The sequence below is a fragment of the Astyanax mexicanus genome, chromosome 16 (genome assembly GCF_023375975.1).
Source record: "Astyanax mexicanus isolate ESR-SI-001 chromosome 16, AstMex3_surface, whole genome shotgun sequence".
Lineage (NCBI taxonomy): Eukaryota > Metazoa > Chordata > Actinopteri > Characiformes > Acestrorhamphidae > Astyanax > Astyanax mexicanus.
In genome coordinates, this window is record NC_064423.1 from 10,290,552 (window position 1) to 10,316,525 (window position 25,974).

General features: G+C 39.7%; 1 protein-coding gene across 2 annotated transcripts in view; it reads left to right on the plus strand.

Moving 5' to 3' along the window:
• adamts17 (ADAM metallopeptidase with thrombospondin type 1 motif, 17) overlaps positions 1 to 25,974 on the plus strand; it is a 170,850-nt gene that overhangs the window by 139,176 nt on the left and 5,700 nt on the right. For both annotated transcript variants that reach the window (XM_049465461.1, XM_049465460.1), the window contains 3 exons: positions 6,141 to 6,276; positions 14,224 to 14,428; positions 17,748 to 17,900. In XM_049465461.1, the coding sequence (XP_049321418.1) occupies positions 6,141 to 6,276; positions 14,224 to 14,428; positions 17,748 to 17,900 (494 nt within the window). The remainder of the gene's footprint in view (positions 1 to 6,140; positions 6,277 to 14,223; positions 14,429 to 17,747; positions 17,901 to 25,974) is intronic.

Genomic DNA, 25,974 nt, shown 5'->3' on the forward strand with positions numbered 1-25,974 from the left:
GACTGTTAAAATACATACATAAGGCGCACAAACGATTTTTGGAAAATTATAGGATTTTAAGTATGCTCTATAGTCATATGAGAGATATATGAGAGATAACGGTGCTTAAACTTAGCATGATTGCTTAATATATGCTGATAATGTTATGAGTTCCTACAGAAAATAATCCTTATTGGTTGTTAGGTAAGTCCCAGGTTATTATTACATATTTACACAGACCTATGTCTAGTAATTTTGTCATTTCTGCCTGCAGTAAGTGTGGAAACTGAAGTAGAGCTAATAAAAGGTCATACATATTCTCCAAAACTCATCAGAACTCTCACGAAACTTTTGTGTGTTTAAACTATTTTAGGGTGGATCAGTTTCAATCTGTGCTTTTAATAATAGTTTGGAAAAGAACTTTTTGCAGAAGCTGATCTTCATACAAAAAAAAGCTACTACTGCTAAAAATACCTCAGGTATTAGCACATAAAGGAGCTGCCTTAAAATAGTCTTTTTCTTAGTTAACTAAAAAAAAGAAACAGAGAAATTTCACATTTCCAGAGAAGGTAAAGTGCACACCTACCTCTTAAAGAGAGTCTAGAGCTCTGTCTGGACGGGATTAGTTTCTCAGGGGGATGTCTGTGAAAAATATTTCACACTTCTACTCAGTGATAAAACTCTTGCATCCGGACTATAATTGAAAAAACAGGAGGATCAGTGAGTTTTTTGTCTTTCTCGGTCACATGACATCGCGCTCAGTAGCTCCTCCAATTCCACTCGCTGTTGTGTTTTAACATGGATCTCCATGGAAACGCACACCCAAAGTGTAATCAAGGAGTGTAGCAGTGGACAGATAGCTATTTTATTAAACATGAGGAGATGAAACTCAGAGATGTGAGTCCAGAAGTGACTAAAATCACCAGAGGACCACAGGGTTCAGAGAAAAACAGTAGATAATTCAGCCTGTAATTTTCTCAGAGGACGTCTAACTAATCTCGTCCGGACAGGCCTTAAGGGTGTTCTCACACCAGCACTTTTTGGTTGAAAGGGACTCTGGTTCTGAATCTAGCAGCCCTCTGATTTGCTATTTGATGTCATAGAGTTAAATGAAGGGCTTGCAGAATCCAGGTTAAACGTAAGCCTGATTGCCAGCTGCTTTTCAAAGCCTCAGGGTTCTTAAGTTTGGTGGAGGGGGGATTATTAGTTGAGCTGAGTCTCTTAGACATGACTCCACCCCCTCCTTGCTGATGTCGCAGCCTTGTTGAGATATGATGACCATCCACCAACCACCCACAACTCCATCCATCTGGACCATCCAGGGTTACCCAGCATTCATCAGTAAACAAGACTGTTTGGAAATGAGTCTTCATGTATGTCTGGACCCACTGCAAACGTTTCTGCTTGTGACCTCTGGTTAGGGGCGGCCGAATAGTAGAACTGCAAGCCTCTGGAGGAGGAGAAAATATGTGAACCTGTGGATGTAATAACTGGTTGATCCTCCTTTGGCAGCGATAACCTCAACCAAATGTTTCCTGTAGTTTAATTTTGGAGCATTCCTCTTCAAAAAACTGTTTTAGTTTAGCAATATTCTTGGGATATCTGGGGGTTCACATACTTTTTCATGCAACTATATAAAGTTTGGTGGATGCGGATTATGGTGTGCAGTTGTTTTTTTTAGGAGTTGGGCTCAGACCCTTAGTTCCAGTAAAAGAAACTCCTAATCCTTTAGCATACCAAGAGATTGTGGGCTTTTTTTGGAAACATTTTGGAGACAGCCTTTTCCTGTTCCAACATGACCTTAAATCAGTGCACAAAGCAAGATTCAAAACACAGACATGGATAAGCAAATATCTTGTGGACGAACTTGACTGGCCTGCACAGAGCAGCTGAAACATGTCTACCAGCGTCAACCTTATTGCTAACACTCTTCAGATCCCAACCGCAGGCCTTCAAAAGAGCAAACGTTTGCGAGTGCAAGGTGTGAGGGAGTAGTTGTAGCCCCCTGTGAGGCTGCACAGCCTGCGGTATTGATGAAGTCAGCTTTAAGCTAAGCCGGCTGATGACTGCGCTTTCAGAGAAGCTGCACAATGTAGCACAAAAACTGCACACAATCGCCCTCATTCTGAAAAGACACATCACAATTTCCTCTGCCAGCCTTCAATTTACTGGGGCTTGGACTGGCGCTCTGCTCCCTGTGGGGAGTGAAGTCCTGGCATGGTTTGTGTGAGCAGGGACAATAATGAGTATTGTGTGGGTGCTAGCAGGCGGTCGGCGGCAACACTGTGTGTAGTGTCAACCTTCCCTCTTCGCTGTTCTACACACTGAGCATGCTCTGGACGTAGTTTTTAAAATACAGCTGTTCTGCAAAATTTGTTAAATTCATACTGCTTGCCAACTCTACCATTACTCTACATTTAGCCAAGACATGTTTGGTACACAGAAGTTACACTCTAAAAGGTAATGATAAGATTAATAGTGTAAATAATGAGTAAACTTTACTTAGTTACCAACAAAATGGACTTTTTGCTAGTCCTTATCAGTGCTCTCAGTCCTGTCTTACCCCCTGTCAATAGTCTATTTTCATGCTGTTAAAATAGCGTCAGATTTTAGGAATAATCTGATGGGTGTGGTGGTCTGGAAATGAGGTGTGTTCAGGTAAATTTCTGGCGTATTGCTATCTTGGCGTCAGAAAACACAGGTGCGCCACTGACTGATTAAAACCCTGATAATAGTCAATCCTCAAAGATATTCCTATAGGTGCGCCCACTGTAAATAATCCAGAATCAGTCTGGATCAGTTTAGTTTAGAACTCTTTTCAGTACTCAATACATCGTTTTTTTCCACATCTGGAAATGAAGTTTAAGGTACAAGCTAAACAGAGTGTACCTTATTGATACTGACACAGATTCTCTTGACTGTTCTTGGCCTTGAAAACCACATACATTCACACAGTAATTAACCCATTTAACCTGAATAGCATTCTAAATAGAGATATTTTGCGAAGACAAAGCCGAGCTGTGGTTGAATGGGACATGTGCCCACGCTCTGTAAAGCTGGTCTATTTAGACTGTAATCACTACAGATGAATGTGTGTGTGAATGTGGAGCATCAGTGTAGGTCAGGTTCACGTCCCTGAGCGAGCCAGACGTTTTTAAACTTCTGCTCTGAGAGAACTCCTTCCATAAAGCACTGCAGAGAAAAAGGAGGTGATGTTGTTGCCTGGTTACTGTGCAGCACAGTTCTGTAGAAATAAATCAGTGAGTTTGTAGACAAAAACAGCAGTTGACCTCAGAGAGCTCCTGGAAGCTTACTAGGTGAATTGTTTTTTTGTAAGTGGCTGCTGAACCTGACATGTCATGTTGGGCACTGTACAACAGTTAGTTACAACCTCGCAATCTGATTGGTTGAGAAGTGTTCTAGCCGTGATGATATTTGTGATAACAGCACGGCCTTCTCACAATAAACTTGTATCACTCCGCCGACACGTTGCCTAGTAACGGCGTATATACACAGTACAGTTTTGAATCATCACTTCCAGCGCCACCAGCAGCAGCGTTAGCTTAGCACAGGCTAGCGCTCAACCACGGCACGCTGGCCCGCAGCTCTGGCTCGTCTTTTGTGGAAAAAAGGTAAAGAAAATCGCTCAGCTAATGCCGCCTGACAGCCAGAACGCTAACCAGCCAGGCTAGGCTAAGCTAAGTTAATGCTGAGCTAAAACAAGCCACGCTAACCTAACCTCAGTCCAGCAAAACAGGCAGAAATGCTCTAAAAATGCGCAGCTTTCACCTGAAGACGACACCACACAGCTGGAAAGGAGAGTATTAGAGTTATTTCATGATCTTAATGTTACCATCTTCACTTATTCCCAATTTTGCTTTCAAGCTAACGTTTGTGCTGTTAGTCTATATAAACCATACACCGTTTTGTAGTTAAGTTTCAGTTCTGTTACAGTTGTTGTGGAACTACTTTTTGGCGGAAGGCTCAGTCCATATGAAAGCATATTCATTCTTAATTTCTTAAAGTTCTTTGATTTATTTTCTTTATTCGTTTTGTAAAAAAAAAAAAACTGTAGTATAAAAGCAATAGAACACTCGAAGTCGTGTGTTATCACGAATAACATCACGGCTGTTCATGGTCATATTTTCTTTGCAATATAAAAACACCATTCAAAATGCTGTGTAGTTCAAGGCTAGAATTTAATCCCTGTCTGGGAAGCTGCCCTGTAGTATTTTTGCACGTAATCGACCTATACAGTATCCTTTTTCTCTCCCTCCTAATCCCTCTGTGTCTCACTCCGTCCTCTTTGCTTTTCTCCTCTTTTTTTTTGTCAGTGCTCTGCCCTTCAGCAGTCCCCCTCTGTGGGATTAGTCTCTGGCTGCTCGTGGTTTTTTCCTTGGCGCATTCATCTCTACACAAAATGAATAAGATAATCCCGCAGTTTGGCACCGTGCCGCGCTTCTGAAGCAGAAGGTTTGGCGGCACGTAAGGGTCAACACATTACCCGCAACTCATTTGGTTTGGGTCCAGTTAATCACTATAAATAGCCTCCGTGAGTTTTGGGTCGTTATCTGTAATTAACAGAGTTTTAGCCTTTAATTGCCTCTCAATTAGACAGGACCCTGATGTAGACGGGTTGGAAGGTTACGGGGGCCGAAGAGAAACCGGGTTCTGGGTTGCAATTAAGCCGTTCCCAGCTGAATAAGTATTGGTAGTCGTGTTGAAAAATGTTTTTTATTACATGTGCATACTCTCACTATACTCTATGAGCCCTATTTTAGCGATCTGTAGCGCATCGGTCAATTATGAATTATGAATGAATGAAGTTCAACTTATATAGCGCCTTTCTAGAAACCCAAGGATGCTTTACAATTTACACATTTTACACACAAGGACATAACACATCAACACTCATCCACACACCGGTGAGAAGCGGCAGCCAATAGTGCACAGCGTGCTCTCAACCGGAAATGACCGTCCACCTGGAGGACTGCATCAGGCACTACAGCATTTACCCAGGACAGAGTGCCAATCCATATCTGGGCACAGTCATACATACATTTACACACACAAACTTACATACATACCACACACTTTACACACATACACACCAGATCAATTAAGAGTATCCAATTTACCAGGTCAATTTAGAGTATTCAATTTAAATTTTCTGGGCAATTTAGAGTATCCAATTTACCTGATCTCCATGTTTTTTGACTGTGGGAGGAAACCGGAGTCCCCGGAGGAAACCCACGCAGACACAGGGAGAGCATGGAAACTCCACCCAGATAGGGACTTGAACCCAAGACCCCAGTGCTGAGAGGCGAACGTGCTAACCACTAAGCCACCATGCCGCCCTGCATTAAGCATGGCGCAGCTAGATTTAGGGCGTGTCGCAAAAAAAATACGCCTTATGCAGCTCAAAATTCAAAAAGGCATTCACTAATTTTCTTAACTAATTATGGGTATGCCATTTATTATTCCCTTTAAAAGCCAGGTGAGCTCTGACTTTGGCGCGTTGGTATCTTAACAGCACAGCGTTTTGTTCGTCTCAGCAGAGGATACTGATCTGCGCATTTATGCTGTGAAAATACACCAGCAGCTCATTTAAGAGAACAGCAATGTTTATTTTATTCTTTATTCTTTTTATTGTTGATTTAAACCTGGATTAGTGCAGTACAGCGTGTCTGTGCGTTTAATGAGCAGAGCTGTACATGACCTAAGGGTGCACAGTGCGCATGGCATTCCTGTATGGCTACAATAGAATTGGACGGCTGACTTTTGACTGTTGTCAGGGTTTTAGTCAGTCAGTGGCGCACCTTTGTTTTCCGTTGTCAAGATAGAAACTAGTGGAAAGCTTTTCTTCAAACAAAAGCAGAATAAACCCGTTTAATGCCCTTTTTAATCAGTGAGTAGCTGCCCCAATACTTTGGCCCATATAGAGTATAGTACATTGTATGTTGCATATGTACATTTGATTAAAGATCTAATGAGTTTAAAGAGGTGTTGCATAACGTTTTAGACGTTTTCTGGCCCAGAGGAGCTACAAGAAGGTTAATTTGTATAACAATAAGGTTAGCTTGCCTTTGATATGCATAACATTGGATAATAACTGGTAATATAACTTTGATAATGTATATTTTTTGTCTTTTTTTCTACAGGAGAGAGAAGGACGGTGGTGTCCTGCACGAGGATTGTTAATAAAACGATGACCCTGGTGAACGACAGCTACTGTCAGCAAGAGAACCGCCCAGCGCCTCAGATCCGACGATGCAACACACACACCTGCCAGTACAGGTAACCCACAGTTCTGAAACCCACATTCTGTAATTTACACTACAGGGCCTAAATAGATATTAAAAACCACCAGTTCCACTTATTATTTATTTATATAAAAATATATATGTTCTTTAATTGTTGTTCTTTAATGACCTCCTGGATGAGTTGTTCATGCCCTTTTGGAGTAATTTCGGTCAGCCGGTCACTCCTGAGAAGGTTCACCAGTGTTCCATGTTTTCTCCATTTGTGGATAATAGCTCTCACTGTGGTTCACTGGAGACCCAAAGCTTTAGAAGTTACTTTGTAACATTTTCAAGACTGATAGATAATCAATGACTTTTGTAATTTTCTCATCTGTTTTTGAATTTCTTTAGATTGTGGCATAATGTGTTGGTTTTTGAGATCTATTATCTGCTTCATGTTGTCAGACAGGTTCTGTTTAGGTGATTTCTTGGTCTACAAGTTTGTCAGTAATCAGGCCTGGTTGTGGTTAGAAGTGAAATTGAAATACTAAGATTTCCAAAAAAAAGTGTGAAAAAGTTCATTTATGAGGGGGCTAGATAAGTTTGGATATTTTTTTTTCTCTTAAAGTGGCAGTTCGTATTATTTAGTTTCTAAACTGAAAGCAGAAGCATTTTTAAATGGAGAAGCGATAAAATATTTTTTTTAATTGTAGCAATGTGCTGAAATGACCATCCCTGCTAAACCTTATACAGTATATAAAAAACTGGAGTGTCGGGTCACTTTTCTTCATCTGGCCACGTCAAGCGTCTTTACGTACTTATGTCACACGTACAGCCTATGAAAGAGGATCCGGCTCAGTTTTACTGAACGCGAGCGGCTGGTGGAGCAATGGAGACTTCAGAAGGGGAAACTCAGATCTCAGTAGCTCATTCACTCATGAAGTTTCTGACTGAGCACTATCTCTTTCTCTCAGACTGAACATAACCTGGAATCGGATTCATCTGCTCTGAAAGGAGACCGCATCACACCCGCCCAGTTTAAAATGATTCTTCCACATGCTCGATGCAATTACCTATTCTCACCAGAGAGGGCTACATCCCCAAACTTACAGACATTAGCTTTAATGAATAAAATCATCATTTGAAAAGTGCTTTTTTATATTTATTCAGGTTATATTTGTTTGATATTAAAGTGTGTAAGGGGGAAAATACTTTTTTTACACCACTGTAGGGTTTAGTTCTTGTCCTAGTTCTAGTCCTCCATTAATTGTAAGGCTATTAAGGTACGCAAAGGGTTCCCACCACAGTGCTTTGACCCCAACACTCTCTCTCTTTCTCTCTCTCTCTATCTTTCTCTTTCTCTGTGACTGAACATAACCTGGAATCGGATTCATCCGCTCTGAAAGGAGACTGCATCACACCCACCCAGTTTAAAATGATTCTTCAGCATGCTCGTTGCAATTACCCATTCTCACCAGAGAGGGCCCTCAATCCCTTGACATTACATTTAACTAACAAAAAATCGACATTTAAAATGCTTTTTATATTTACTCAGGTTACATTTGTTTGATATTAATGTGTGTAAGGTGGAAAATACATTTTCACATCACTGTAGGGTTTAGTTCTTGTCCTATCTTATCGTCCTTCCATCAACCCCAACTCTCTCTCTCTCTCTCTTTCTTTTCTTCTCTCTCTCTCTGTGTTGAACGACACCCAATCCAAGCATAATACATTACCTCGTCCGATCTCACCAACCTTTCACAGGAAGCGACTGTAGAGAAAAAAAAAAGGTCACATGATTATCCTTCCAGAGACACACACATCACAAAGACACACCAATTAACCCATCTGATCAAATGTTTCCACTCTCCGCTCTGAAATCATAATAATAACATACAGTTGAATGTGGATCCAGGGCTGGAGATGTTATTGAATCACTGGTGATTACTGAAGTGAGCTGTTAGGCGCTGGGCTCTCTGCCACGCGCCGTTTACTGGGCCAGTGTGTGTCTGCAGACACTCCGGCTTTGAGCTTCACTTTTGATTCAATTAAACTGAACTTATTATCTTTGCCTTCCAAAGCATGGTGTCACCATTTAGCATCTAGAGACAGAGAGAGAGAGAGCTGTTTTCCAGCCATATATAAATATATATAAATATAAATATATATATTCCCCTGCTGAATTATCTGTACAGCCTGTCTAGCCAAGAAGTGTAAGAGTTCTGGCAGGACTAGAGTGCAGTGTTCATTTCACTTAGATTAAGTTCCATTAAGTCATGTTTATGATTAGTACACCAGAATAGTAATATTATTTTTCTTTCCAGTGTTAGATTGAGACTGGATTAAAGAATGCTGTCACAGATCTTTGAGCAGGGTGTTATTTTTTAGTATAACTGTAGGTCACACAGATTAACTATTTGTGGATAAATAATTCAGTAATAAACTTTTTACAGTGATCTGTTCATAAACCTTCTTACAGTGATCTGTTCATAAACCTTCTTACAGTGATCTGTTCATTAACCTTCTTACAGTGATCTGTTCATAAACCTTCTTACAGTGATCTGTTCATAAACCTTCTTACAGTGATCTGTTCATAAACCTTCTTACAGTGATCTGTTCATAAACCTTCTTACAGTGATCTGTTCATAAAACTTCTTACAGTGATATGTTCATAAATCTTCTTACAGTGATCTGTTCATTAACCTTCTTACAGTGATCTGTTCATAAACCTTCTTACAGTGATCTGTTCATAAACCTTCTTACAGTGATCTGTTCATAAACCTTCTTACAGTGATCTGTTCATTAACCTTCTTACAGTGATCTGTTCATTAACCTTCTTACAGTGATCTGTTCATAAACTGTCTTACAGTGATCTGTTCATAAACCTTCTTACAGTGATCTGTTCATAAACCTTCTTACAGTGATCTGTTCATAAACTGTCTTACAGTGATCTGTTCATAAACCTTCTTACAGTGATCTGTTCATTAACCTTCTTACAGTGATCTGTTCATAAACCTTCTTACAGTGATCTGTTCATAAACCTTCTTACAGTGATCTGTTCATAAAACTTCTTACAGTGATCTGTTCATTAACCTTCTTACAGTGATCTGTTCATAAACCTTCTTACAGTGATCTGTTCATTAACCTTCTTACAGTGATCTGTTCATAAACCTTCTTACAGTGATCTGTTCATAAACCTTCTTACAGTGATCTGTTCATAAACCTTCTTACAGTGATCTGTTCATAAACCTTCTTACAGTGATCTGTTCATAAACCTTCTTACAGTGATCTGTTCATAAACTGTCTTACAGTGATCTGTTCATAAACCTTCTTACAGTGATCTGTTCATTAACCTTCTTACAGTGATCTGTTCATAAACCTTCTTACAGTGATCTGTTCATAAACCTTCTTACAGTGATCTGTTCATAAAACTTCTTACAGTGATCTGTTCATAAACCTTCTTACAGTGATCTGTTCATAAACCTTCTTACAGTGATCTGTTCATTAACCTTCTTACAGTGATCTGTTCATAAACCTTCTTACAGTGATCTGTTCATAAACCTTCTTACAGTGATCTGTTCATAAACCTTCTTACAGTGATCTGTTCATAAACCTTCTTACATTGATCTGTTCATAAAACTTCTTACAGTGATCTGTTCATTAACCTTCTTACAGTGATCTGTTCATAAAACTTCTTACAGTGATCTGTTCATTAACCTTCTTACAGTGATCTGTTCATAAACTGTCTTACAGTGATCTGTTCATAAACCTTCTTACAGTGATCTGTTCATAAACCTTCTTACAGTGATCTGTTCATAAACCTTCTTACAGTGATCTGTTCATAAACCTTCTTACAGTGATCTGTTCATAAACCTTCTTACAGTGATCTGTTCATAAACCTTCTTACAGTGATCTGTTCATAAACCTTCTTACAGTGATCTGTTCATAAAACTTCTTACAGTGATCTGTTCATAAACCTTCTTATAGTGATCTGTTCATTAACCTTCTTACAGTGAACTGTTCTTAAACATCTTACAGTGATCTGTTCATTAACCTTCTTACAGTGATCTGTTCATAAAACTTCTTACAGTGATCTGTTCATAAACCTTCTTACAGTGATCTGTTCATTAACCTTCTTACAGTGATCTGTTCATAAACTGTCTTACAGTGATCTGTTCATAAACCTTCTTACAGTGATCTGTTCATAAACCTTCTTACAGTGATCTGTTCATTAACCTTCTTACAGTGATCTGTTCATAAACCTTCTTACAGTGATCTGTTCATAAACCTTCTTACAGTGATCTGTTCATAAACCTTCTTACAGTGATATGTTCATAAAACTTCTTACAGTGATCTGTTCATTAACCTTCTAACAGTGATCTGTTCATTAACCTTCTTACAGTGATCTGTTCATAAACCTTCTTACAGTGATCTGTTCATAAACCTTCTTACAGTGATCTGTTCATAAACCTTCTTACAGTGATCTGTTCATAAAACTTCTTACAGTGATCTGTTCATAAACCTTCTTACAGTGATCTGTTCATAAACCTTCTTACAGTGATCTGTTCATAAACCTTCTTACAGTGATCTGTTCATAAACCTTCTTACAGTGATCTGTTCATAAACTGTCTTACAGTGATCTGTTCATAAACCTTCTTACAGTGATCTGTTCATTAACCTTCTTACAGTGATCTGTTCATAAACCTTCTTACAGTGATCTGTTCATAAAACTTCTTACAGTGATCTGTTCATAAACCTTCTTATAGTGATCTGTTCATTAACCTTCTTACAGTGAACTGTTCTTAAACATCTTACAGTGATCTGTTCATTAACCTTCTTACAGTGATCTGTTCATGAAACTTCTTACAGTGATCTGTTCATAAACCTTCTTACAGTGAACTGTTCTTAAACATCTTACAGTGATCTGTTCATTAACCTTCTTACAGTGAACTGTTCTTAAAACATCTCAGAGTGAACTGTTCATAGACCGTCTTGCAGTGTTCTGTTCATAAAACCTCTTAAAGAAATCTGGTCATACAGCTTTTTACAATGAACTGTTCATAAACCTTCTTATAGTGACCTCTTCATAAACTTGATCTTACAGGGAACTCAGTGAACGAATGGAACTCTACATACAACTTTTCATAAAGCTCTCAGAACAGCTTCTTAACTAAAATCAGTATTTATTTTCAGCATGTTCTTTTTATATGTTTTAATCATATAGGAATCATATCAGGAAGCTTCTAAGAAACCTTTTTCTCCAGCCAGTACCACTCACGTCTCATCTTCCTCATGCCATCTTCTGAACAGTAGGCCACAGATTCTGTGACTTTGAACACCATCAAATGGTTTTGAACCTTGCGTAACACAAAGTCTTACGTAAGGTAAGAAAGGTAGAAACTTGCAGAAGCATCCAGAAAGTTGTAGCTTAAGAGAGAAAAGAAGTGAAAATGATGAGGAAACAAATCGCTCGCCCTTTTTTTAGACTGTAAATTGGTTTGAGGGCTTATTAGAACACTGCTGGAGAGAGAGAACAGCTCACTGCAGGTTCCAGATGTTTCCCCTGTTTGCCCGTTATGGTGTCATTGTGCCGTTATTACAGAAGGCTCAGTGCCGAGGCAGTGTTTTCTGATTCTCTGTTGTGTCTTTGCTGATTTACCACACTATCCACCACATTATATAATAATTGACCTTGTGTGCAGCAACAGACAGATAATAACTTTGGAGGTATTAGCGCTGGGTGGATGCTGACATCATGACTTAGTGCAGTTGTTCAGGCGTTATTAGGGTGATTATGTCATTTAGCACTGAATTGCGCTCTGACAGAAGCGTATTAAACTTTACAGATGTTGGAGTTGGAGCTTTAGTTGTGGGAAGTTGTTACACACAGTTTATTTAGTTCTGTTCTATTCATAAAGTTATGATGGTCCCAGTTTATAATTGCAGTATTTTTTTTTTTTTGTCTGATTTTATTTGGGTCATTATCAGCATAGTGATTACCTGTTCGGGAGAAAAATAGCCAGCTCACCTGTTTCTATGGCTGCAGCATGCCGTTTTCCTGCTGTTGTGTTTTATACCTGGCAACTCAGGCTGTGGAAATGGGACTCAGGGAATGTCTGTGGGCAGGTTCTGAAGCCGCAACCCACACAGATTATCGTGATGAACAACACAGTTCAAATAAGACCATATTGTCTGAATCTCTTCTGTCATAAGCTGCAATTGTTTATACTTAGCATCTTAATATCTGATGATACAGCTTGATTATGTTATAAGTTACTACACAAAATATGATATGATGTGATATGATATGATTTTGCGCATTCACATCTTAACAGTGGGGCGCTTTTGTGCATCTCAATAGAAAATACTGACCTGCGTGTTTAGGCTGTGAAGATACACCAGCAGCTCATTTAAGGGAACAGCAATGTTATTTTATTCTTTATTCTGTTTATTGTTAATGTAAAAGCTGCATTGCACCTGCGTATCTAAGATAGGTATGGACGGGTGACTGTTGACTGTTGTCAGGGTTTTAATCAGTCAGTTGAGCTCCTGAGAAACACAGGAGAAATTTACCTGAACACACCTCTCTTCCAGACCACTTCACCCATCAGTGTAGATTTATTCCTAAACTCTGATGCTATTTTAACAGCGCCGGCACAAGGCTTGAAAGGCTAGACAGTTGACGGGATTTAAGATGACTTGTTGGCTTAATTTGTTGGCTTAATGGACAGAGTGACTTTCTTCTTTACTCTCATCCTCTTTCCACAGTCAAAAGGTATGCAGGATGGATGGATGGATGGATTAAGTATGTAGATGGATAGACAGATGACAATGATATAATAATATACAAAGGAACAAACAGACAGATGGTTAGATGGATGATTCAATGAATGGACTATGATGGGCAAACAGATTGATAGGTGGATGGATGATGGAGAGATGATTAATACAGTATATGGATTGATGAGATATATATGTGGATAGATGTAATAATAGACGGACAGGCGGACTTGCTATACAGTATAGATGGATATCAAAACAGTCAAAACAATAAAAAGATGGACAGACAGACAGATAAATGTAGATGGATGTATGAAGAAACAAAGGGATGGATATATGGACTGGATACAGCATAGAGGAATAGATAAACAGAATGATTGATGATATAGAGATAAACCAAGATATGGGTGGATGGAGAGATCGATGGATAGATACAGGGGTTGGACAATGAAACTGTAACACCTGTCATTTTAGTGTGGGAGGTTTCATGGCTTAATTGGAGCAGCCTGGTGTTCAATCTTCATTAATTGCACATTGCACCAGTAAGAGCAGAGTGTGAAGGTTCAATTAGCAGGGTAAGATTGTTGGTGCACGTCTTGCTGGAGCATCTGTGACCAAGACAGCAAGTCTTTGTGATGCATCAAGAGCCACGGTATCCAGGGTCAGAATACCACCAAGAAGGACCAACCACATCCAACAGGATTAACTGTGGATGCTGTAAGAGGAAGCTGTCTGAAAGGGATGTTCGGGTGCTAACCCGAATTGTATCCAAAAAAAAAAACATAAAAAACACGGCTGCCCAAATCACGGCAGAATTCAATGTGCACCTCAACGCTCCTGTTTCCACCAGAACTGTCCGTCACCACAATAAATTATTGTGGTCTAAAACCAGGTGTGTCAGTTTCATTGTCCAACCCCTGTTTATATAGTTAGATAGATAGAAAGAAAAATGGGTAGAATAATAGATGTGTGGACAAACAGACAGACTAATGGATGGATGGATGGATGGATATAGATAAATAGATGCAGGGATGCATAGACAGAAAGACATCGGGGTTGATGATGGTTAGATGGCTGAGTGGACTGATAACTACACAGAATTATGAATTGAGAGATGGATAAACAGACAGACAGATAGAAGGTGAAATATGAGATGCTGCATTATGTGTATAATGTTCTGTCTCTCTTTCTCTCTCTCTCTCTCTCTCTCTCTCTCTCTCAGGTGGGTGGCCGGAGAGTGGGGTCAGTGTTCGGTGACCTGTGGGGCGGGGCTACAGCAGCGGGAGGTGGGCTGTGTGTATCAGCTACAGAACGGGACCTACATCACCACACGAGACCTCTACTGCATCACCTCCAAACCAGCCAGCCTGCAGCAGTGCGAGGGACGCCACTGTCTCACCGTCTGGGAGGCATCGGAGTGGTCCAAGGTCTGTTAATTAGCATAACTACTGTCCAATAATGAGGATTTTAATGATGATCTTGTCAAGGTTCATCTGGTAGTCCATCCAAAGATTACTTCAGCAATTTCTTTACTTAGGAGATAACAGCTTTTAAGCATCAATATTAAAGCACTTCAGGAGCATCTAATCAACAGTAATGTATTTTTCAAGCTATAAGGCACAGTTAAAATCCTTTAATTTTCCCAAAAATCTTCAGTGCACCTTATGTATGAATTTTACCAGTCAGGTTGTAAGGAGGAGTAAAGCCACTTCAATGAAGTACTGCGTTTTACAGGAGTTTCACTTTAGTTCTCCATGCAGTATTAGGATTAGCCGCTAACCACGCTAAGCGCTAGCTCTTTGGCCATTCAGAGGTAACTACTATCGGCCTGTAGCCTGCTGTAAGACCGGATAAGTTAAGTTTACTTAATATTTTTAAGGCAGCCAGTTTGGTCAATTTTTTTAAGTAATGGGGAATGAAAACTTGAGTTAGCATAAGTTAAAACATCAAGTTATTTCAAGAATTTCCCCTCGGGGATCAATAAAGTATCTATCTAACTAAAGGGGAAGTTGATTTATTTGTAAGGTAGCCCAGGGGGAATCACTACACACTGATGGTGAGTGTCAGAAACTGTTGGACACACCCAGTATGCAAATATTTTGTGACAGAAGCCAATGGAAAAGAAGCTGTTAATGGCAACAGACTAATCTCAGTTATTATAAGTTGATTCAACTCAAAGATCTCAGTTTGAATAGTAAAGTAAATGTGCCCACAAATGTTCAGCTTACTCAAAATAGTTGAGTATTGTTTAGAAACTTACAATTTTATGTAAAACAGACTTAAATCATTTGAGTTCAAACAAGGTATGGGTTTACAGTGTAGCCTGCTGCTAACCCTGACTAGCACTTCTGGAGCAGCATAAGCGTTAGCCGCTAAGCACTTGCTCTTTCGCCGTTCAGAGGCGAGTGTTATCGGCCTGTAGCTTGCTGCTAACCCCGGCTAGCACTGCTGGAGCGGCATTAGCCACTAACCACGCTAAGCTCTAGCTCTTGGGCTGCTCAGAGGTGAGTATATCGGACTGTAGCTTGCACGTTTACCATGTTAAAACCAGCTACATGGGAAGAACCGCTAGCTAAAATCGCCGTGTCTTACCTAAACACCCTGGGTTTTTTGCCGTTCAGAGGCGAGTGTTATCGGCCTGTAGCCTGCTGCTAACCCCGGCTAGCACTGCTGTAGCGGCATTAGCATAAGCCACTAACCACGCTAAGTGCAAGCTTTTTGGCTGTTCAGAGGTGAGTATATTGGATTGTAGCTTGCACGTATACCATGTTAAATCAAGATGCATGGGAAGCTAAAATTGCCCTGGCTTACCTGAGTACCTAGAGTTCCTGAGTATAGTTATGTCGCTAGCGGTTAACTGCTAATGCTAATTCTCTAGCTTCAGTGGAAGTCTGGAAATCTAAACTTACCACTAGTTGCTAGTTACTAGTGTCGCATAAATAGTATGCGCTGTATAATCCGATGTGCCTTATGTATGAACATAGACCAGAAACTACACGTTTATTGATAGTGTTATATGGTGTGCCTTATAGTGGAAAAAATATGGTATGTTCTTTCAACAATATGCAAAGGATACTAATCCAAGTGAGATTGAATGTGGGTGTCGCTTGTGTCTTTGCATGGCCTCATGGATTCTAGCCAGACACCGCCGGTCGCGATCAATACCACCCACTGCACTGTCCACTGTGGGTGATAATGCCTTCTATGATACTGTATTCCCAGTACAATTGTGACAACTAGCTCATCAGCTCATCATTCCTTATGTGTTAACTGGACAGTGTATAACCTCATTCAGAAGATAACACCTCGCAACTTATACAGTATAGGTGTAAATGTTCTTAAGTTGTCCCCTGACGTAACACTTCCTGAGTCTTTTACATACTGCTATCCCATGACTTTTGACATACTGGGGTATGATTAGGAGCAGTATACAATAATAAACAGTATAATATATAACTAACAGTGTGATATAATAAGTTGAACACTTGGTGATATGTGCAAAAAGTGCTAGATGGTGTGTGTGTGTGAGAGATAGAGAGAGAGAGAGAGAGAACTTTAGCAACTTGGCCTGTGGAGGGCAGTGTGGTAGTTTACACACTCTCTCTGTCTTTCTTTCTCGCTGTCTCTCTCTCTCTCTCTTTATCTCTTTTCTTTTTCTCTATTATTTCTCTCTCTCTTTTTCATGCCCTTTTCCTTAATTCTTTCTCTGTCTCTCTCTCTCTCTTTTATACTCCCTTTTTTCTTCATTATCCCTCTCTTTCTCTCTCACACTTTTTATACTTTCTTTTTTCTTCATTCTCCCTCTCTCTCTCTTACACTTTTTATACTTTCTTTTTTCTTCATTCTCCCTCTCTCTCTCTTACACCTTTTATACTTTCTTTGTTCTTCATTCTCCCTCGATCTCTCTCACTTTTTTATACTCCCTTTTTTCTTCATTCTCTCTCACACACTTTTTTATACTCCCTTTTTTCCTCATTCTCTCTTTCTCTCTCTCCCTCTTTTATACTCCCTTTTTTCTTCATTATCCCTCTCTTTCTCTCTCACACTTTTTATACTACCTTTTTTCTTCATTCTCCCTCTCTCTCTCTCACACTTTTTATACTACCTTTTTTCTTAATTCTCCCTCTCTCTCTCTCACTTTTTTATACTCCCTTTTTTCTTCATTCTCTCTCACACACTTTTTTATACTCCCTTTTTTCCTCATTCTCTCTTTCTCTCTCTCCCTCAGGTTTTATACTTTCTTTTTTCTTCATTCTCCCTCTCTCTCTCTTAAACTTTTTATACTCCCTTTTTTCTTCATTCTCTCTCTTCCTCTCTCTCACACACTTTTTAATACTCCCTTTTTTCTTCATTCTTTGTTTCTCTCTTTCTCTCTCACACACTTTTTTATACTCCCTTTTTTCTTCATTCTCTCACTCTCTCTCTCGGTCTCTCTCTGTTTTGGTGTGTAGTGTATTCAGGGCTTCATGTATTTTATCCACTTCATTAAGAAAAGCATCTTCCAGAGGAGAGAACTGTTAATGGGTCTCAGCGGGGGGCAGCAGGGGGCTGGCATTTAATGAGCAGGATTTCATTCTTCCTGCCATGTTTCACTCTCTCTCCCTCTCTCCTTTCCTCCTCCCTTTCCTCCACCTCTCATCCTTCCTCCTCCTCGATCCCTCTCGTTTTGTCCTCTTTTATGTCTGAGACTCTGAGGAGACTCTCGTTGGCTGATGTGTTTATTTTCAATTCTCTCCTTCCCTCCAGTGTTCTTCAGACTGTGGGCGGGGCATCAGGAAACGGACAGTGACGTGCACCAATCCTCAGGGCCTGTGCGACCCCGCCTCCCAGCCTACGCAGGAGGAGCCCTGTGAAGATCACTCAAACTGCTATGAGTGGAAGACTGGAGAGTGGTCAAAGGTGCGTTCACACACACTAGGGGTGTGTCATATCGTATTGTACGCAAAAATATCGCTAGCATGATCAAGAGCTGTGTCACCACCAAGCACTCAAAACCCCAGGAAATCAGCAAAAAACAGTAATCAGCCCTTTAATCAGGCATTTTAATGGCTTTTTAAAAGATAAATTAAGCAAGAGCATTTTTTTTCTGGGATTAAAAGCGTGAATTCAGCTGTATCTGCGCTGCAAAACTGTGCTGGACTGAGGTGCACAGCTTTTGACGTGCATTTACAAGCACGTGCCCAACCATGTGGATGGAGGCCATGCGGTTGGTTACCTCGTGTTTACTCCTATACTCGTTCTTCCTCCCCTTCATGCTTCTCAGGCAGCAGCAGCCTGTGACTCACCCAGACACAGAGACAGCACTGTGTATCTACTTTTCTTGTGTCAAGAATCAAGATCTTGCAACATGACGTGCAACATTTATTCTTTTTATTCTTTATCTCTTTATTTCTGTCTCTCCTTTTCACTCTAGTCCAGACACTTTTACATGCTCTCTCTCTCTCTCTCTCTCTCTCTCTCTCTCTCTCTTTCTCTCTCACACACACACACACACACACACACTCACAGGTCTGTAAACAGTGAGTGTTATGTTCCTCCTGTGGATGCTTTTCACTTGATATTCTGCCCGAGTGGTCAGCAGTGGGTCCAGCCAAACTGATGCAGCTACTGGCGTCAGTAGAGACAAGCAACACAATAAGAGGCTCTCTCTCTCTTTCTCACACACACACACACACACACACACACACAGTACCTCACTGCTCCCAACACCCACCATTCAGTTAGTTAATAAGGAAGGAAGCAAAAAGGCACCAATTCATCATCAGGTCAGCCGAACACAGTGTCTCTGTGCTCCTCGACTGTGAGCCTCCATTCACAGACTCCTTCCCCACAACTGCACCATCCCCACAAACTACACCACCACCCTACCACGTCAGACTACACTACCACCACCACCTCAAACTCCCCCACAACATGCTCCATCACCACGAACTACACCACCACCCTATCACGTCAAACTACATCACCATACACCTTATACCTTTACAAACTCCATCCCCACAAACTACACCACCACCACCTCAAACTCCCCACTGCACACTCTATGTCTTCAAAAACTTCATCAGCACAAACTACACCACCACCACCTCAAACTCCCTCCACACACTCTATACCTTTACAAACTCTGTCTCTCCGTCAAACTAGTCCTTCACAAACAAACTTCATGCCCACTACAAAGTCCACTAGCCACTTTGTTGGAAACACCTTTACTGTGCTTTAAATCATTTGTCAACTTTATAGGAAAGACCTGCTTTGTGCTGCCACTCACTGGCCACTTTATTGGAAACTCGTACCTTTAACGTCCACTCACTGGCCACTTTATTGGAAACGCGTATCTTTAACGTCCACTCACTGGCCACTTTATTGGAAACGCATATCTAGAACTTCCACTCACTGGCCACTTTATTGGAAACTCGTACCTTTAACGTCCACTCACTGGCCACTTTATTGGAAACGCGTATCTTTAACATCCACTCACTGGCCACTTTATTGGAAACGCATATCTAGAACTTCCACTCACTGGCCACTTTATTGGAAACGCATATCTAGAACTTCCACTCACTGGCCACCTTATTGGAAACATCTGTAGTGTGCTTTCAGTCTGTTGGCCACATTATTGGAAACACCTATACTGTGCTTTAAATCATTTGCCAATTTATTGGAAACACCTATTTGTGCTGCCACTCACTGGCCACTTTATTGGAAACGCGTATCTTTAACATCCACTCACTGGGCACTTTATTAGAAACATCTATAGTGTGTTTTCAGTCTGTTTACCACTTTATTGGAAACACCTACTTTGTGCTGCTACTCACTGGCCACTTTATTGGAAACACTTACTTTGTGCTGCTACTCACTGGCCACATTATTGGAAACATCTATAGTGTGCTTTCAGTCTATTGGCCACATTATTGGAAACATCTTCTTTGTGCTGCTACTCACTGGACACCAAATTAGAAACACCTAACTTGGGGTTTCTAAAAAAAGAGGTTTCTAAGAAAATGGACAACAATGGCATATGTTTGTATTTTTCTGTGGTAGTTGAACATTTCTTTTAATATAATAATGTTATGGATAAAAAAGTATATACATGTACAAAATGATTATAATTCTGTTGTAATACCTCTTGACGGTATAGATGGTGTATTTTTAAAGGGGTAAAAGATTCCGCCAGCAGCTGTAACTCTGTAAAGATCTCAGACATATCATCACCTTGGTCTGGTTGAGAAAGTCGTATTCTACATCAGGGTAATGTTGGCTTTTATAAATGATGTTCAGATCTAGAGTCCACCTGCTGGAGGCTTGCTGTTGTCCTCACCATGATTTCCTAAAAAAGCATGTCAGAGAGGAAACCTTCAACCCCCCCCTGAGCTCAGACCAGTGCAGACAGAGGAGGTGTTAGACAGATTGAAGGGAAGACCAGTGATTGCAGGTCAGGGGTGCTGGAGGAGGAGGTGCTGTTCACCCACTGAGAGGCTGAGAGTTTCACATTTGCTGGGTTGTTTCTAAAGGCTGGCATGTTTTTTTTATTTATTCTTTTTTTTCTTATTATTAAACTCCACTGTAATATTCATACAGTACCAGTCAAATCTTCACATATAATATTTTTATTTTATTGATTTTCCTACATTATAAATGAATACTGAAGTCATCCAGAATATGATGAAACACATAGGGAATCATGTAGTAACAAACCAAAATACTCAAACTATTTAGGTGCTGTTAACTGATGAACTTATTCTGTGCAACAGCGGTAACTCTTGTACGTTTCCTGGGGTGGCTCTGATGAGTGCCAGTTTCATCATAACATTTTTAATGGTCTTTGCGACTGCACTTAAGGATGCTTTCAAAGTTTTTGTAAAAAAAACAGACAACAGCATACAATAAATTACTACTAAAAACAATCAAATAAGAACATATTTAACAAACAAATCATCAAAGAGCTACACAATCCTGGATAACCTCTCCCAATTCTCCCAATTACTGATTGAAGAGCTGTTTTTAGCTCTATTAATTTTTGCTGTTAAATATTCCTTTCTGACTAAATTTTGAATTGAAAGTTAAGGGGTAATCCAAAGTTGCAGGATTGTTTTCTTGTTGGTATTAAAGGTCATCATTTAAAACACATACATTTTGCATAAGTGGTATGCTTAAATAAAGTATTTTAGATAGAGTTTCTTTGATTTTACCAAATTGAAAACCTCTGGAATATAATCAGGAGGAAGATGGATGATCACGAGCCATCAAACCAAACTGAACTGCTTGAATTTTTGCACCAGGAGTAAAGGCATAAAGTTATCCAAAAGCAGTGTGTAAGACTGGTGGAGGAGAACATGCAAAGATTCATAAAAAAAAAACTGTAATTAAAAACCAGGGTTATTCCACCAAATATTGATTTCTGAACTCTTAAAAGTTTATGAATATGAACTTGTTTTTTTGTTTGTTTGTTTTTATTGCATTATTCGAGGTCTGAAAGCTCTTTTTTTATTATTTCAGTCATTTCTCATTTTCTGCAAAAAAATGCTCTAAATGACAATATTTTTATTTGGAATTTGGGAGAAATGTCTGTAGTTTATAGAATAAAACAACAATGTTCATTTTACTCAAACATAAACCTGTACATAGCAAAATCAGAGAAACTAATTCAGAAACTGAAGTGCTCTCTTAATTTTTTACAGAGCTGTATTTGCTACATTGGGATATTTCAAAAAAGTGTGAATGAATGTTCTAGGTGCTGAATTACATATTCCATGGTGTTGCATGCTTTTTTTTTTTTTTTTTTTTTTTTTTTACTTTTTTCAGAAATTATAGAGAGCATCCTGAGGGAAATATGACTGGCTGCCTGACAGACCAAATAACCTGGATGTTGGTGCTTCAAAAACTGCATTAATGAACTCAGCTAGATTATTGTTATCAGGGATTGGGTTAGATTAGTCTGTGCAGATTAGCTGTTTATATCTAACTGGAACAGGCCTGACATGGCTGGACGTACTGTGTTAAAACCATATTTCATTCATTTATCCCAACTAAACAGTGAGATCTCTGGATCCCCGAGTGCTTTCAGAATGCCATCTTCATCCAATTATGTGAAACACATTGTGAGTGTTGGTAGCAAATGACGAAATTAGGGGCTGAATTTCTCAGTTGGCTGCAAAATCGGATCTGGCAGGTTTCTGCCCATTACACCCAACAGAATACCTGTTGCTGTATAAAAGGTTCTGTTATGACTGATTTAGAATACAAAAAAAAATAGCCTGATTTGGACACGATGCTGAATACCTGCGTCTTATCCGAATTTCAGTGTCCTGAGCAACATATGTCTGTGTAGTATGACATAGTCACATAGTTTGACATCCTCCACAACCTGCTTCCTGGCACTGACCAATAGAAAGATAGAGCACATGTGCTTCTGAGCCGACTGACACTCTGGTGAACTGGAATTGTAATGTCGGGGCCATTTCAGTGCATTTTATATTACTAAAATATCTTGACAGTGCAAATAATGCTTACATATGTTGCACATACTATACATATAGTAATGTTTCCATTTGAATATTTGCAAAGAAAAAAATAAATAAATAAACATCCCATAACAACTAACATATAAAGAAAGTGCAAATCATGAAGTACTAATAAAAATATACTTAAAAAAATACTTAAAAACAATGTTCTCCTCCACCAGTCTTGCACACTGCTTTTGGATAACTTTATGCCTTTACTCCTGGTGCAAAAACTCAAGCAGTTCAGCTTGGTTTGATGGCTTGTGATCATCCATCATCCTCTTGATTATATTCCAGAGGTTTTCAATCTGGTAAAATCAAAGAAACTCGTAATTTTTAAGTGATCTCTTATTATTTGCCAAAGCTGTAGATTTATATTTATGTTTAGTACAAGAACTTATATACTTAAATACTTTTCCAACTGGGCTGCCCATCAATTCTTCAATACCACTCCTGATGAAACCAGCGGTGAAATACACAGATCTATAAAGCTATATGTTAGCATTTGTGCTAATACTGCTGCACCCAGCCTTAGTGCTGGAGAAACTTTACCGAAACTCACCCTTAGACAAAATAAGGCTTACTGTAAATAAACAGAAGTGCTTTACTCACCCAGGGAAATAAATCTGTGTAGATTAACATCCAGCACTCATTTGACTTTGAAATAATTTGTTTTTAATAAGAATTACAGTACATAGGTGAAACCTGCTGAATTAAAAGGAAAAACATGGTGACTCCCTTGTTCACTTCGATGTAGGCATCCTTATTAGTGTAGACCAGGTAATAGACATTCATTGATAGTGCACCTTATAATGCAGTGTGTTTTATAGTCTATAGAGACTGTAAAAAAGATGGACGCCGTGTCGCCGTTCCCATTCATTCAGTAAAAAAGAGAAGCCAAAATCTTCTGCCATGTTGGCGATCCTGAAACCCGAGTCTGTAGAGCGCAGTAGAGACCAGAGGAGAGAGAAAGACTGTGGAGAGACAGCCTACTCATTTAAATAACCCCACCCCTGAGGGCTGCCTCCACAGAGCTCACACAGTCTATGCTCCCACCCATACAGTCATTGGTCCCACCCCGGCTAGGTGTAACCCAGGCCTTTTACAGTAACCACACCTTTTTGAACAGAGCTGAATAACGTTTTAAAAAATGAATTCTGTGGGGACATAAAAATTTAACAATATAAGCAGAGGTTACACTAACTGCTGCATTTAAATAATGGAGGTAGATTTACAGTATATTGGGAAAAAAACGTGATTGAAAGTCTGTTTTGCCATTGAAACCTATTCGGTTTTCTGCAACCGAACAGCAGGGGGCGCCCCACCTGTGGTGGCTTCACTTTTGAGAGACGATGCTCTGCCCAGCTATACACAGTCTATGATTTGACCACATTTATTGTTTTAAACATATTAAACATCTAGCAGAAGAGTTTTTTTCTGGCTTATTCTAGACCTACAAATCACTCGAGTTCAGCAGCTGACCTCGCACGTTGGTGCCGTGACCCTGTGGTTAGAAAGGGGCTTTGATCAGAGGATATTAGATTGAGCCCGCTCTGGGGTCCCACGTCTTGTTAAAAGTACATTTAAGGCAGCAAGACACCAGTCCCACTGCTCAAACACACTTGCTCACACACACACACACACACACACACATTTACACACACACACACACACTGCAGCCGTTCGGCCGGGCAGCCCTGGTAACTCCCCCCCTTCATGCTGTTTATAAAGCTCCCACTGCAGGCTGGATGGAGTCAGACCCGGCATGCTGATTTGATTTTCACCACCCCGCCGCTGCTTATAAAAGTGAAATATTGGTTGGTGATGAAAGACGTTTGGGTCCACACGCAGTGGAGTGTGGATTGTTTTGCATTTGACACCTCTAAAGAAAATGGGCCGGTGTGTAACTCCGCTGCTAGACGGTGTGTATTCCCTGCGGTCTGAGCGTGCTTGACTGAGCACTGCTGTAATTGAGTTCGTATATTTCCACATTTACTGCCAGACTGTGCTTTCAACTCTTATTTTTTTGTAGCCTGCTTAGCCAGAGCAGAAAACAGTACCTTCAACATGACCTTGCAGGATCTCTACATTACAGCTGACAATAACTAGTAGTTTCCTATCTCCCGGTTTTGTCTGCTCACATTTGTGTCCTTCTGTTAACTTCTCAACACTCCTGGGAAGGAGATTTCAGTTACTTAGCTCTACTTTTGTGCTAATTTAGCATTATGAAACTCGTAGAAGAAAAAAAAGTTGTTTGAATTATAACCTCAATACAAAAAAAAAAAAAACAGTTAAGGCAGTATGGAAAGAGTAGAGTGTTTTTATACATTCACTTTGACTTTTCTTTCTTGGCAAAGATGTATGAACACAAGATGTTTCACATTTTTTCTGATCACCTTTATTTCTTTTGTTAATATACAGTGCTGTGAAAAAGTATGTGCCCCCTACAGATTTCTTTAGTTTTTTTTTTTTTTTTTAGCAATTCAGAGGTGAACTTGTTTGTGTGCTTTGGATCGTTGTCCTGCTGCAGCAACCAAGTACGCCCTGAGCTTGAGTTCACAAAAAGGACGGCTAAACATTCTCCTTCAGGATTGTCTCGTAAACAGCAGAATTCATGGTTCTATCATTTACATCAAAATGTCCAGGTTCTGTAGCAGCCCTGGACCATCACACTACCACCACCACGTTTTACATGTTATGAGAACTATGATGTTCTTTTTCTGAAATGATGTATTACTTTTTGTTAGTGATCGCTGCAGGTGTTTATATTTTGTTCTGGGTTCTTTTGTGACCTTCTGGATGAGTTGTCCATGCCCTTTTGGAGTAATTTGGGCTGGCTGGTCACTCCTGGGAAGCTAAACCCTTGAGGTATTTCAGTCATGAATAAAAATTATTCCGTGCTGTTATGTCTGGTGTAAAACTAATATAGTCTTCCATATTAAAAACATCATACTCTCAAACATGGTGGTGGTAGAGTGCAAGTGTTAATCATGCATCTAAATGATTAAGTGCTGTAATGTCAGATGCAAAGCTTACACGGCATGCCGCAGTAATAACATCATATATATATAAAAATTAAGAGAGCACTTCAGTTCCTGAATCAGTTTCTCTGATTTTGCTATTTAGAGGTATATGTTTGAGTAAAATGAACATTGTCGTTTTATTCTATAAACTACAGACAACATTTCTCCCAAATTCCAAACAAAAATATTGTCATTTAGAGTTAAGAAATCAATATTTGATGGAATAACCCTGGTTTTTAATCACAGTTTTCATGCATCTTGGCATCATATTCTCCTCCACCAGTCTTACACACTGCTTTTGGATAACTTTAAGCCACTCCTGGTGCAAAAATTCTAGCAGTTCATCTTGGTTTAATGGCTTGTGATCATCCATCTTTCTCTTGATTATTATTTTAGAGGTTTTCAATTTGGTAAAATCAAAGAAACTCATCATTTCAAGTGGTCTCTTAT